The sequence below is a fragment of the Cariama cristata genome, unplaced genomic scaffold (assembly GCF_000690535.1).
Source record: "Cariama cristata isolate BGI_N322 unplaced genomic scaffold, ASM69053v1 scaffold5606, whole genome shotgun sequence".
Lineage (NCBI taxonomy): Eukaryota > Metazoa > Chordata > Aves > Cariamiformes > Cariamidae > Cariama > Cariama cristata.
This window is the reverse complement of record NW_009622594.1, coordinates 111,906-124,482: the sequence shown is the minus strand read 5'-3', so window position 1 is coordinate 124,482 and position 12,577 is coordinate 111,906. Positions and strand designations below refer to the sequence as shown.

The window sequence follows — 12,577 nt, the reverse complement described above, 5'->3', positions numbered from 1 at the left end:
AACACCGCTGCCTACTCGCTGGAGCTCCGGCCTCTTCGTTAAACCTCTCTGTTAATTTTCCAGGCCTGTAGTGTCCCAGGCAAGGGCATTTCCCCGAGAGAACGGCCAGCAAGTGCGGGCACCTGCCCACTGCATTGCTTAGTGGGAAGGGGAAGTTCAGGCTGGAAATGAGGAGACATTTCTTCACAGAAAGGGTCGTTAGGTGTTGGAATGGGCTGCCCAGGGAGGTGGTGGAGTCACCATCCCTGGAGGTGTTTAAGAAAAGCCTGGACGTGGCACTTAGTGCCATGGTCTAGTTGACATGGGGGTGTGAGGGCAAAGGTTGGACTTGATGATCCCAGAGGTCTCTTCCAACCAAATGGACTCTGTGATTAGTCAGAGGTGAATCTTGGCTGAAGGGATTAATGGTCCGGAAAACTCATGTATTGGTGATTTAAGTGTGCTGCATGGTTCAGACCCCGTTGGTAAGCCTGTCTCTGGAGACCTTATCCCCAGCTTGCTTGCCTGTAAAACAAATTTATATATGGAGTCTGAGCAACTTGGAGCTGCTGGCCCATCCCCAGGAAGGTGGCAGTTGGGGAGCAGGATCTGGCAATAAATAGGTATGAGAGACAAGTTTGTAAAGCAGAGAAGTGAGCGAAGCCTTCATGATAGGGGAGAACTAACTGAGTCAAGGCAGAGATGCAAAGGAGAGAGATGAGGGAGGGAAGGGAGAGAAGGAGGCAATAGACGTTGAAGATACCTGTGCGTGCACAGGGAAATCCAACACCCTTTCTGTCTTCAAACTGGAAAGAGGGCGAGGGGAAGTTTGGGAATATCACATTGATCTTAAATGCTGGTTTTAATTCTGACCATTAATCTTGCCATTATATACAGCGCTTGACTCGCTTTCTTTTAAATATAAGGACGTGACAGGATAACTTGACTTTGACTAGAAGATTTGGCCTTCAGGTGTGGGAAGAAGTTACTCCACCTCGATGACTGCGCAGTTGATACAGTGTTAATTGGAGTCTGTCTTGCTCTTGCATTACTGTTGATGCAGGCTTTCTCCAGTGAATATCTGACAAAATAGCTTTTCCAGTGCCTCGTTTAGTGTTCTCTTTTGCCACCCTTCACTGGAAAAGAGCCAGGTATCTTCGGTTTGTTCCTTGCGTTCTTCTTTGTTTTAAAGTGACTGAATATATAGATATTTGTATGTATATATAATATACACACACACACCAAACTCAAAGTTCAACAGTAAACACAGTTCATTAGCAACATATCCCTGCTGTTAAGGGAGTTTATTAAAAGCACGAAGTGTGTTAGCAGAGGAATGGCAGGAAGGGAGATGACAGACAGTTGGAAGATGATTAGAGGTGTCTCGCTTGAAAGAACTGTGACTTAGTTTATGTCCCCTTGCATCTTTAATGATTCATTAAAATACAAAATTGCTGACCTTTTGCTGTAGTGAGTTCAGGGCTAAAATGCTGCTTGAGCTTATTGTTTCCTTGGTTTTGTTTTCTCTGCTGCACAAGGGGATCTTTTTCTCCTTAATGTACAAGATGATGCACAATACAGAGGATTTCTGAGCTTGCCTGTAGAACAAATTTATATATGGAGCCTGAGGGACTTGGAGCTGCTGGCCCATCCCCAGGAAGGTGGCAATTGGGGAGCACAGCCTGGCAATAAATAGGTATGAGAGACAAGTTTATAAAGTGGCTTTGAATAAAGCTTTATTTTTATAAAGCTTTCCAGTTAACTTGTGTACTGAAAAGCCTCAGGGTTTTAAATGTCCTTTATTTTGTATGATGCAGCTTTCGCGTGTTGCAGCCCAAATCATGCATGAGAGGTCACTGACAAGGAGCAATACTAAATGGCTGTGCGTTTCGCACTGACATGTAAGCAGGCATTGGCATTTGGAGTGTCATGTGGATAGACACAGAGTAAGGCAGAGATCCTGCAAAAGTTTTATAGATCGTTTGGATGTCTGTCAGGGAAGAGTGGAGCAGAGGAACAGAAATTGTGCTTGCCAGCAGTTCCAGAAGATGCTTTAGTAATTGCTGTTATCATCTCAGTAAATATTTGGTATATATTGGTATCTCTCTGAAACCAAGGAGTAGAAACAAGGGCAAGTGTTCATAAACTTTCTTCCTGAGGGCCTGGTTCCAGCCCAGAAACTTTCCTGTTCTCTAGTCTGAATTAGACTGGGTTTAAATTGATGTAATTGATAAGAAATGAGGACTGGAAGATTTGAGCTGCAGGCTAGACTTTACATAAAGTCTAGATCTGCTGAAATGGTTCTTATCGCTTCCTAACTACTCCTGTTTCCACTATTTGAGAGAAGGCAGCATCCTGTTTCTGGAAATTTGGAATGGTCCTTTTGAAATTGCAGTTTTCAAATATTTCAACTGACAAATTGGTCTCTTGACTTCTTATAAACAGAACCGGCCTATGTGTGGGGTGTTTGTCTGTGTGGTTTTGGTTATTGTTAGGAGTAGTCGAAACTAAAGAGGCTGATCTAGTAGACTTAAATACTTTCAGTTTTGTTTTTAACAGTTTTGAATTGCATGTATATTTTAACCCCAAAATACATTTATTTTTTTAAAAAGCTGCTTTATTTTAAGAATTAAAAATTAAAAATGCTGTTCTTATTGTGCCTGTTCTTTTTTTGAGAAAGCCTAAGGCAGCAAATGAAGTACAACATGTTCCACAACATATGCAACCGCCTTTGGACCACGCAGCTTACTCTTTCTTGTTTTAATTCAGCAGAACATTAGAAGTCCCTCTCTCCTCTGCAGTGCTGGAGCGCAATAAAAGCATGTCAAAAGGAGAACACTTTAGTAGAGAATTTCAGGAAATTCATATGCCGTTGTGGGTTTTTTCATTTGGTTGGTTGTTTTTCCCCTTAGCATGAGGGCTGCAAACAGCAAACATCACTGGCTGGGAAGTGATCTCATTGTATTGTCTCGCAAGTGCCCTAAGGTACGTGTGGTTTTCCCAGTATGCATTTTCCTTCTCTCTTCCAGTGTCAATGCCTGCGTAGACGTGGTTCTGTCCGGTGTGAAGTTGTTAGAGGCGCTCGGTCTTGAACCTGGGGATGGAAAAAATCATGTGGTCTTAAACTCCAGACAAGACCTGAAAGAAGCATTTGCTCACTTCATGGAAAAAGGGGCAGCTGCCGAGCGCTTCTTCAGCGATGGCGAGTCTTTCCATCACATTGCACGGACAGCCTCCGAGTACCCTGGTGCACAGGTATGTCTTCCACCTGAAGATAAGTGCTGAGAAGCATGTTTCTTATTTTCTGCATCGTTGGTGACTTCCATTCTCTGTCTAGTGAAAGTGCACATGGTCTAGGAAAGCAACTTACGGTATAGCTTCAGTGCATTAATGCCTCTCCATGGAACTCTGCACCTGCTGCAAATAGTAGGATTTTAAATGGTCTCTCCCCTGCTTACTTTTCCAAAACTGAAATGTCAGACTAAGATGCCTGTGTAAGAATGCTGTTATATGGGAGCCAGATGGGCCTGATGCTGTAAAAGAGGCTCTGACATCTTGTAATGAGGCAGGAAGTGAGGAAATAGATGCAAGCATTAGGAGTTGTAAACACTCCAATCAGCTTCAGCTACTTAACACAGGATTTAAATTCTCTCTAGGAGTGATAAAAAGAAATAAGTATTTTTTCTGAAGCCTCTCTTTCCAAAAATAAAGTTTTGTTGCTCTAATTCATACTGGGTCTTTTGAATCTAGCTTGATACCTTGCCTGGCACTTAGCTAATTTCTACAAACTGCTTAATGCCACCTTCTATGCGGTTCACCAGCTGCTTCTGAAAATGAGGAAGAGCTCTAAATGCTTTTCGTTGGGCAAGACTCTCCTGTGTTGACTTGTTTCTCACCACATTTGCTATGTTGGCTTACTGGAATCACCTGATCATTAGCTCTATCCTTCTATAGCCTGTTTTCTGTCACCTCTGCATGCTTGTGATCCTCATGACAATCTATATTTGTTGGTTTCAAAGCTCACATCAGAGTTTTCTTACTTGAAAGTTTGACCTTGCTTACCTGAACAAACTTTCATGGTTCCACTCACTTCCTGTGGGCACAGGTAGCAGGTTTAACCTCGATTCCAAATGGGAGGAAGTATCGTTGCAGTTTTTAAATGGTTGCTTGTCAGCCTTGCTAAAAACCTACAAGTTACCAACTGCCACAGAAGTAAGGGCTGTTTATATTAAGAATGAGTTGATTTTTACAGGGCTGTTACCTGAAGGCAAATACTTAGATTAAAAAAAGTCAGAGAACCTGCAACTTGTTGAGATCTCACAGAGAATTGTAAAATCATTTTGCCTTCAGCCCCAATAAGCTTTATTAACTTCTGTAATGCTAGACCCTTTTCTAAAAAGCTAAAATCTCTAGCCTATACTGAGGACTAAGCATGTATAAAGCTATCAAAGAGAATGCCCATACCTGCCTCTGTTTTACAGCTTTACGTAGGAGGAAATGCTGCTCTCATTGGTCAGAAGCTTGCAACAAATCCAGACCTGAAGGTACGCGTTCCAAAAATTTCATGCTATTCACTTGTCTTTAAATGAGGCTCACATTACTTCCCTGTAGATTTTGGGGATCTTGCAGTTTTTTCTTAGGTTATGGTGGAACATATGGTTGGCCTTACAAGTTGAAAAGCATAGCTGATTTTTTTTTTTAATTGTCTAGGTGATGCTTAAATGCACTGAAATGGTGGCAAGGGACATGGGAGGGAAACCTTGATTAGTTTTTTGTTTGTTTTTGTTTTTGTTTTCTAGATCCTCCTTTGTGGCCCAATTGGTCCTAAACTCCATGAACTACTTGATGACAATGTGGTGGTGCCACCTGAGTCCATGCAGGAAAGAGATGAATTCCATCTTATCTTGGAGTATCAAGCAGGTATCTTGTCAAAGGCTAAATGTTAGATGAGAACCCCAAACATCACTAAGATATTCCTGGCTGTAAAGTTGTTGGGTTTTGAATCGGTTAATTCTAGAAGGACTGTGTAAGTTACCGGTATTGACAGCTGTCACTGGGCTAATCTGGTAATTCTGTGTCCCTCAGGGAGCTGTGGCAGGTGAACAGATATCTAAGAGTCATGAAACTTTTTCCCTTTGTAGTACAGTTACTGTAAATACTGACTCATACTGTAATATGAGTAAATACTTGAGTAATATGAGTAAATACTGTAAATATTTGACATCCCTTTGGTTCCGTATTCTTATATGCAATAACCTATAGAAACCAAGTAGACTTTTCATTTTGTTGTGAATGCATAGCCTAAGCAGACCTGATGCCTGTAATTCTGAACTGAAAATAGTCCAGTAATATTCTCTGAAAACAGACAAGTACCATTTAACCACATGCAGATTAAATTCAGAGTAACCCTAACGTAATGGCTAAAACAAATCTGCCTGTATTTTCTTGCTGTTCTCAACCTGAATCATTTCACTGGGCCTGTCTCGAAATACAGCTTCAGAAAGACTTACATTAGTGTGACAGAGGAGGGAGTATTTGGCAAGGAGGGAAGGCAAGAACCACCTTAATTAAACTTTTTCATCAGCAAAACTAATGTGGAGCAGCACTCAAAGCATACACTGTAATGGACTCCTGACTGAAACAAGGTTACTATAACTGACAGGTACTGTAACACGGCGGCCAATGGAAAATACACTAATTTTTACGTAAATCTTAGTTGCCTTGCTCCTGGAAGCACCCTGATTAGCTGATAACATGAGTATATGATACCTCCTTTTCTCAGCATCTTTGCTGACATCTCCCATCTGAGGTGAGAACTGCCTTTCTGATGCAACTCTGGGGATCTTTGTCCTAGACAGAACTTTGTCATGAGACTTCTCTTAAGAGGCGGCAGCACTGATGGCTGTTGATGCTGGTTTAGTGGCTTTTCCGTAAATGCTGGACATATTCTCCATAGTATAGCCAGTATACAGTCTGGGAGAGCTAAGAGAAGAAATATGCAGGCTGGTTCTAAGGTGGAGATTCTGCCTGTAATAGCCTCAAAAATGCTTGTGTCTCTAGAGCTTTCTGTTCAAGCTGCCCTTTGTGACCTGTGTTTTATTTATTCCCTTACATTTCTTTCTTTCTGTTATTGTAACTGGCACAAGGAACTGCCCGCTGCCTGAACAAAGATGTGTGTACAGATGGGGAGAGCTGGCAGAGGGCTGGCCAGCTGGACTATGGCTTGTGTAATTTGTATCCTCTCCAGGCTTGCTGTTGTTACCCTGCTTTCTCATGGCTCAGCATCCCAGAGATGGAGCCTGTTTAATTTGTGATCTTATCCAGGAATAGAACAGTTTACACATACAGCACTGCTGCAGCTCTATTCTGCAGATCACTTCTGGGAGCTGTGCAGTCAGGAACAGTAAGAGCTATGAGAATTTTCAGGGTGTATCTTCATGGCAGAGCTTGAGTAAAGTCAACTGATTAAAACATCACAAAGCTTGCTAAACCAACCAAACAAGTACTGAATTTTGCTTCTAACAGACAAGCATCTGAGTGAGGCAGAGGGAGCGAACGAAGGGAATGGATGAGAAGAGCAGCAGGATCTCTCCTATGGCCCAGTCACGTTGTGAAATCGGGCCTCTGGATTCCAGCAGGATATCCCAAAACAATCTCCAGATACATGGTTTGATTTGCTTCTCTGCTGAGTTAACTTGTTTCTGTTTGTTTCATCCTAGGTGAAGAGTGGGGACAAGTGAGAGCACCCAATGCCAACCGCTTTATCTTTTCCCATGACCTATCAAATGGTGCCTTAAATATGCTGGAAGTCTTTGTGTCCAGCTTGGATGAATTTCAGCCAGATCTTGTGGTACTTTCAGGACTTCATATGATGGAAGGCCAGAGCAAGGAGATGCGACAGAGACGACTTATGGAGGTAAGATACTTGAACGGCGGTGTCTCCTTAATTTCTGATGCAGTGCAGTAGCCTCCCCCCCCTTTTTGTTTTAATCTGTTCTAAGATCAGCTGTTCTACACCTGCTTCAGATTTGTGAGGTTTCTGAATTAGTCGATTAGAAAAGTGCCGATTAGGGTTAGATACAGTTTTCCTGCTCTGGGATTCTGAAAACTAGAAGTTGTTTTTGTTTCTTCCCCTTAGCAGTACATTGTGGCACTTGTCAGACATCTCATTTGGAATTGTGTTTAAATCCATTAAAGGATATGTATCTCTGAGTCAAAACCCCTTTGTTCTTTCTGTTTCTTAATAAGTATGTGGTTTAGGGTTGGTGGTTTGTTTTTTTATTTTCTGTACCCCTGTAGGCTGTGGCCTCCATCTCAGATATCCCTACTGACATTCCCATACACCTGGAGTTGGCCAGTATGACTGATCAAGATTTTATGAGCAACATTATGCATCAGGTAATGAAAATGAAAGGACATGCTCTTTTCATCAGTTTCCTTTTCTACAGTATCACAATGCACAGACTGGTAGATGAATATAGAAATGAAAACTTAAAATTAGGGCTATCCAATTGAAGATAAATGGAGAACAAGGGTTTCGAGTCTGCTGTTGCATTCTGAATGCTTCTGTTTTCTCTGCTGAGCTTACCAGAGTCCACTCTGTGCAGCGAAGGAGAACTGTAATGACTTGTGGCTTAGCAGAGGACAGATTTGTTTTCTTCAGCTCAGAGAGAGTATTCCTTTTAGAAAGGTCTCTCTGGGAAGTTTCATTTAGGAGGTATCTTACAGTACCCTCAGTTGATCATCAGACCATTTTCAGCAAGGAGTAAGGATTTTTTTCCGGATCTGAGTTTATTCAGCAACTGTATTCAGTAAAAATACCGTGCAATACAGCTAGGCTCTGTTCTCTGATTTTTTTGCAGTCACGGGGGGAAGGTGACCCAGGAGAATACCGCAACTCCACAGATACAAGTAACTTTGGCTTGCAGATTTCTAGAGAAAATAAGATTTGGATTTGAGCTGAGTTTATAATTTTTTTAAAAAACAAATAAACCAACCTCGATCTCCTTGCAGAATTTCTTTCCTGTAGATCCTGATGGTTCCTTGTTTAACTTCACACAGTTCTAATCTTGGTGTTCTGAGTGTTTCATGTGGATTTGATGCTTTGTTACTTTTGACTGTCAAAGCGTGTGTCTAGAAAATTAATTGCACAAAATGAGCATGCACCCTTGGCATGAAATGTTTTCTTGGCCAAGAAATTCTTGCGAACTTGTAGAATGGGGAAGCTTGTGCAGTGACTTTGGCCTGCATCTCTCCAGGAAACTGGGAGGTCATTTCTGCTGAGCACACTGGTGATAGAGCCAGTAACACAGGATTGTAGAAACAATACCCTGAATGAGGAAGACCAAAGTCTGATTTGCTCTCTGAAGGAAAAAATGTTGTTTCTGTGTTTCTGTTAGCAGGTCTTTCCCCTGGTGAACTCCATTGGGCTGAACGAACAGGAGCTGCTGTTCCTCACGCAGTCTGCCGCTGGTCCCCACGCCTCCCTTGCTTCCTGGAGCGGAGTTCCCGACGTGGGTGTAGTCAGCGACATCCTCTTCTGGATCCTGAAGGAGCATGGGAAGACTGCAGAGCGGGCCTCTGATCTCACACGGATCCACTTCCACACCCTGGCCTATCATATCCTTGTCACCGTGGATGGGTACTGGGGCAACCAGGTTGCTGCTGTGGCTGCTGGCGCTAGAGCAGCTGGGATTCAGGCCTGTGCAACTGAAACCATTGATACTAGCAAAGTCTTTCTTAAAGCTCCTTTGGAGTTTGTGACCTCCCAGATAGAGGCACCTTCCAAAATATCTTTAAATCCAGATGAGCCAGTGGTGCATTGGCACAGAGAAGGCATCTCATTCCATTTCACGCCTGTTTTGGTGTGTAAAGATCCTGTCCGGACCGTGGGACTTGGGGATGCTATTTCAGCTGAAGGACTGCTATATTCAGAAGTATATCCTCAATAGAGAACTGAGACCTTCCTCTTTCTCCAATACTGTACGGTGTCTGAGGAACCATGGGTTAGGATTTCAGCCAGTGGTGGTATAGGAACAGAATCAGGGCGTGTTGTGTTTTCTGGATATAACTGAAAAAGAGCCAAAGAATAATTCCAGGTATAAACTGTCAGATACATTCCAGTCACTTGGCAGTAACTTGAACGCTTCACATTTAGGTGGAGACGTTTATTAATGTGAAAATTGGCTTTGCTTTGTCTTAAGTACGCAGGGAGGGGAAACGAATATCAAAATCCCTGTTTGGCTTAGGTTTGCTGTTTGTAACTCTGAATGGGTCTCGTCTGTAAGTGCTGGAAGTACGGCAGCCAGGAGAATTTCCTGTGAGTGGATCCCAGGGAGAGCACAGCAGTGCTTGGCCCTGTCTTGCCTCTGATAAATTAAAAATAAAAGGCTCTTGCATTATCTCCTCACAGCACATTGCTACGTGGCAAGAGCAAACCTTCCATTTGCTTGGTGTGATGATGAAATCTTTTACTGGTGAAATTACCTCTCAGCCTCGGTGTCCCCAGCATTGGAGGGAACCAGAGTCCCAAACTGTGACGCATGCTGTACCTACTCCTGAAATGCACAGAGAAAACCTGGCTCAAGGCTGCGTAGATTATTTTGGGTATCTGTGGTCTCTGTGACTAAAGCTATTCAACTGAGCCCTAGTAGCCTGTGCTTAGTTTAGGCGAAACTAGAAGTGAAGCTAGTCGGGGTTTATATTTGGGGACGCAGCTTTATTTCCTTGCCAGGTAAACCACAAAACATTACCTGTGTTTGCTGTACACTAAATACCAAGAGTTCCAGCCGGGGGCAGGGTTCACAGCTGGTGTTCTTGTGGGTGCTTATATTTAGTATTTTACAGAAAAGCTATTGAGTGCTGGAGATGAATTTTTTTGTTTGTTTGAGAATGGTTGTGCAATTTTCTTCAGTTTCCCTGCCCTCCATTCAGAAGGGTTAATACATTACGGAAGGTCCCTCTCTAGGCTCAAAACCTGCAACAGTGTTTTCCAGGTAAGACTGAAGTGAGGAGGGCTTTTTTAAGGTTTGATGTTGGGTTTTTTTAATTTGACTAGGTCACTGATAGTTTCTTTGCTCTGGATAGCCTTTAAAATTAAAAAAGTAGAACTTTTGTTAAATACTTTGCTTGTATTTTTCCTCTTCATAGGCGCACGCTATGGATGGTGTAGCATCAGCATTTTTTTGGTCTCTTTCCAGCATGGTTTTGTCTCTCTCCACTTCCAGGAACATCAAGTGTATTTGCATAGCTATCATACACAATTTTTTCAGTATAACTGGATTAAATGCAATCAGCATGTCTATGCAAGCCTGCGCGGTACCAGAATTTGTAGGAGGTCGCTTTAGGTCAGTCTTTGCATCTGAATGGAGGGGAGGAGAGTCTGTATCACTTAGGCTGGAGGGATCGGTTCCAGTAACGCTGTCATGTTGCTGTCAGTGATGTTCTCCTGTTGGAAAATGCCGTCGTGAATGCAAGGATAAAAAACGACAGCTGTTGTAACTTGTACTGACTTAGCACACAATGCTGTCTGTCAATGTATATTTAACTTCTGCTTCCCCTCTGAGCAAAGTCTTCTTGTAGCACCAGAGTAAGCGCTATGTTTTCCTGCAGCTTATCCCATCCTGATCTTCTGTTGAGTCTCAGCATTTTATCTCGGTGCAGGATCTTAAGACTGGAAGTATTGCTATCCAGGTTAGGTTTTTTTATTATTATTGATAAATTGTAGCATGGGACTTGGAGTTCTGGTTTAGTCTTCCTACTGAAAAAATAAATTTAAAAATTCTCCTTTCAGCAGTCTAAAAGGCCTGAGGCCATTAGCAAGGTTATTTGCAGCCTTTGATCGTAGCCACCTGGCACACCAACCCTAGGACCACCGAAGGCCACGCATCCTGCCAGCTGGAGAACTAATCCTTTGCTTACACTAGGTCCCATTTTCCTGACGTTGAGCCAAGCTGTGTGTATTCTTGAGTTGGAAACAAAACAAAACTAAATACACACAAGCTGTCACCAGCAACGGTCCTGCTGCTGTATTTCACTTCTCTCTTCCAAAAACATTTGCAGGGATGTGAGGCTGATAGGACTGGCATTGCCTTATGGCTATTTAAAATCACGTAACTGCGCTAACAGAACTTGTGCAAGGGTAAGTTACACTTGTATTTAACAGGAGTGTTACAGGCCTAAATTATCCCTGTTTTGTGTTTGTTTTTTTTTTTTTTCACTACTTTGAATAAATAACTGCTGTAAACAAGTATGATAAGGGGCTTTACTGCTTAGAATTCATCTGGGCCTAAAAGCTGAACTCTATTATTACTAACTCCTTCGTCTGCTCCTGTTCTTTGTCACCAGGTAGTATTTCTTCTTTGGCTTCTCATCAGTGCACTGTGAATGCCTGGCACCGTGAGTCACTTCTCAAATGACAATAACTCATGATGGCTAGACTGCTGCTCTATCTGTGTATCTGCTTTGATCAGGTATATAGAGCTTGGCTGATCACCAAGTTCATTCACCAAGGATAATTCTTAACAAGTGTGACCTGTTAATCAGATATGCCGTTGGTATCCCTGATTAAGTTTTGAAACAATCTATATGATAATAAAACTGAATTGACTGGCAGGACCTAGCAGCCTGTCTTCACTTCATGTTTCACATGCTGTGAACACGACGTGCTTAAGTTCCCTCTGCCTTCCCAACTTGATTACAATAAGGGTTGCAGAGTCTCTTGAAAGCCTTCTCCTGCACGTGTAGGCTGTCTCACACCTCTGCACAGCTACAACCGCAACAAGAAAGAAAAGCTGCTTTGTCTAAAACGGACCTTGCTGAACAACAGAAATGGAAATAGCTAGTGGGGTTTTTTTGGTCTATATAGGGGGAAAAAAAAAGACATTTCTGTTGATTGTGGGTTTTGTTGTTTAGTTGGTTTGGTTGTTTTTTGGATGGTTGGGGTTTTTTTGTGAAATACAGAAGTCCTTGGTAGGCAAGAGATTTTTAATCAAATGTGTCTAACGGCTTATAAAAATCCAGATCTCTCTTCACCATGAAGAAACAGAAAAGTTGCAAAAATACCAAAGCTTCAAAACCAGGCTTGAAGTGGTCTCTGCTTTCCCCTGATCCCCTCTCTTTGTACAAATTCTGTTCTCCTATGTTACTCACACCTTGAAGTCCACAGTGATGGATCATTCAAACCTCAGCTAGCCTCATATGTCCAAACAGAAGGGTTTCCACTGGAAGTGTTTAGTGACACATAGTTTCCTGAAGATGCCACAGATGAGCTCATCAGTGTGACAGTAAGCCAGTGGCTCTCTAGACAATAAAACTTCTGTACGTTGATATTTCCACTTCTGTGTGCCTGCAGCCAGTGCAGCCATTGTTCGTTTTGGTTTTTTTCTCTTACCCTTGATCAAAAATGAGCAATGCTTCTTATCTTTTCTCTGTATGTTGCTTACCGAAGGTGAAGTGGTGGATTATTTGAGATGCATGAATCGCAGGAGGCTGGCAGACTTTGAAAGGATATGTTCCTTCTCTGCTGTGCCTGTGGCAATCTGTGATTGCTACCTGGCTGTGGAAGAGCCAATCCCAAATCCAACTCTTTCCTGTTTAC

The 12,577-nt window shown here is 42.5% G+C and overlaps 1 protein-coding gene across 1 annotated transcript; it reads left to right on the top strand.

Annotated features, from left to right (window-relative positions):
* Positions 1-3,008: 3,008 nt before the first annotated feature.
* Positions 3,009-8,930, top strand: ADPGK (ADP-dependent glucokinase; the record flags this gene model as incomplete). Its single annotated transcript, XM_009702382.1, has 6 exons — positions 3,009-3,234; positions 4,461-4,523; positions 4,779-4,899; positions 6,699-6,895; positions 7,279-7,377; positions 8,382-8,930. Coding segments are annotated over 6 exons (1,255 nt in total), but the record flags the coding sequence as incomplete, so codon positions are not given.
* Positions 8,931-12,577: the final 3,647 nt, after the last annotated feature.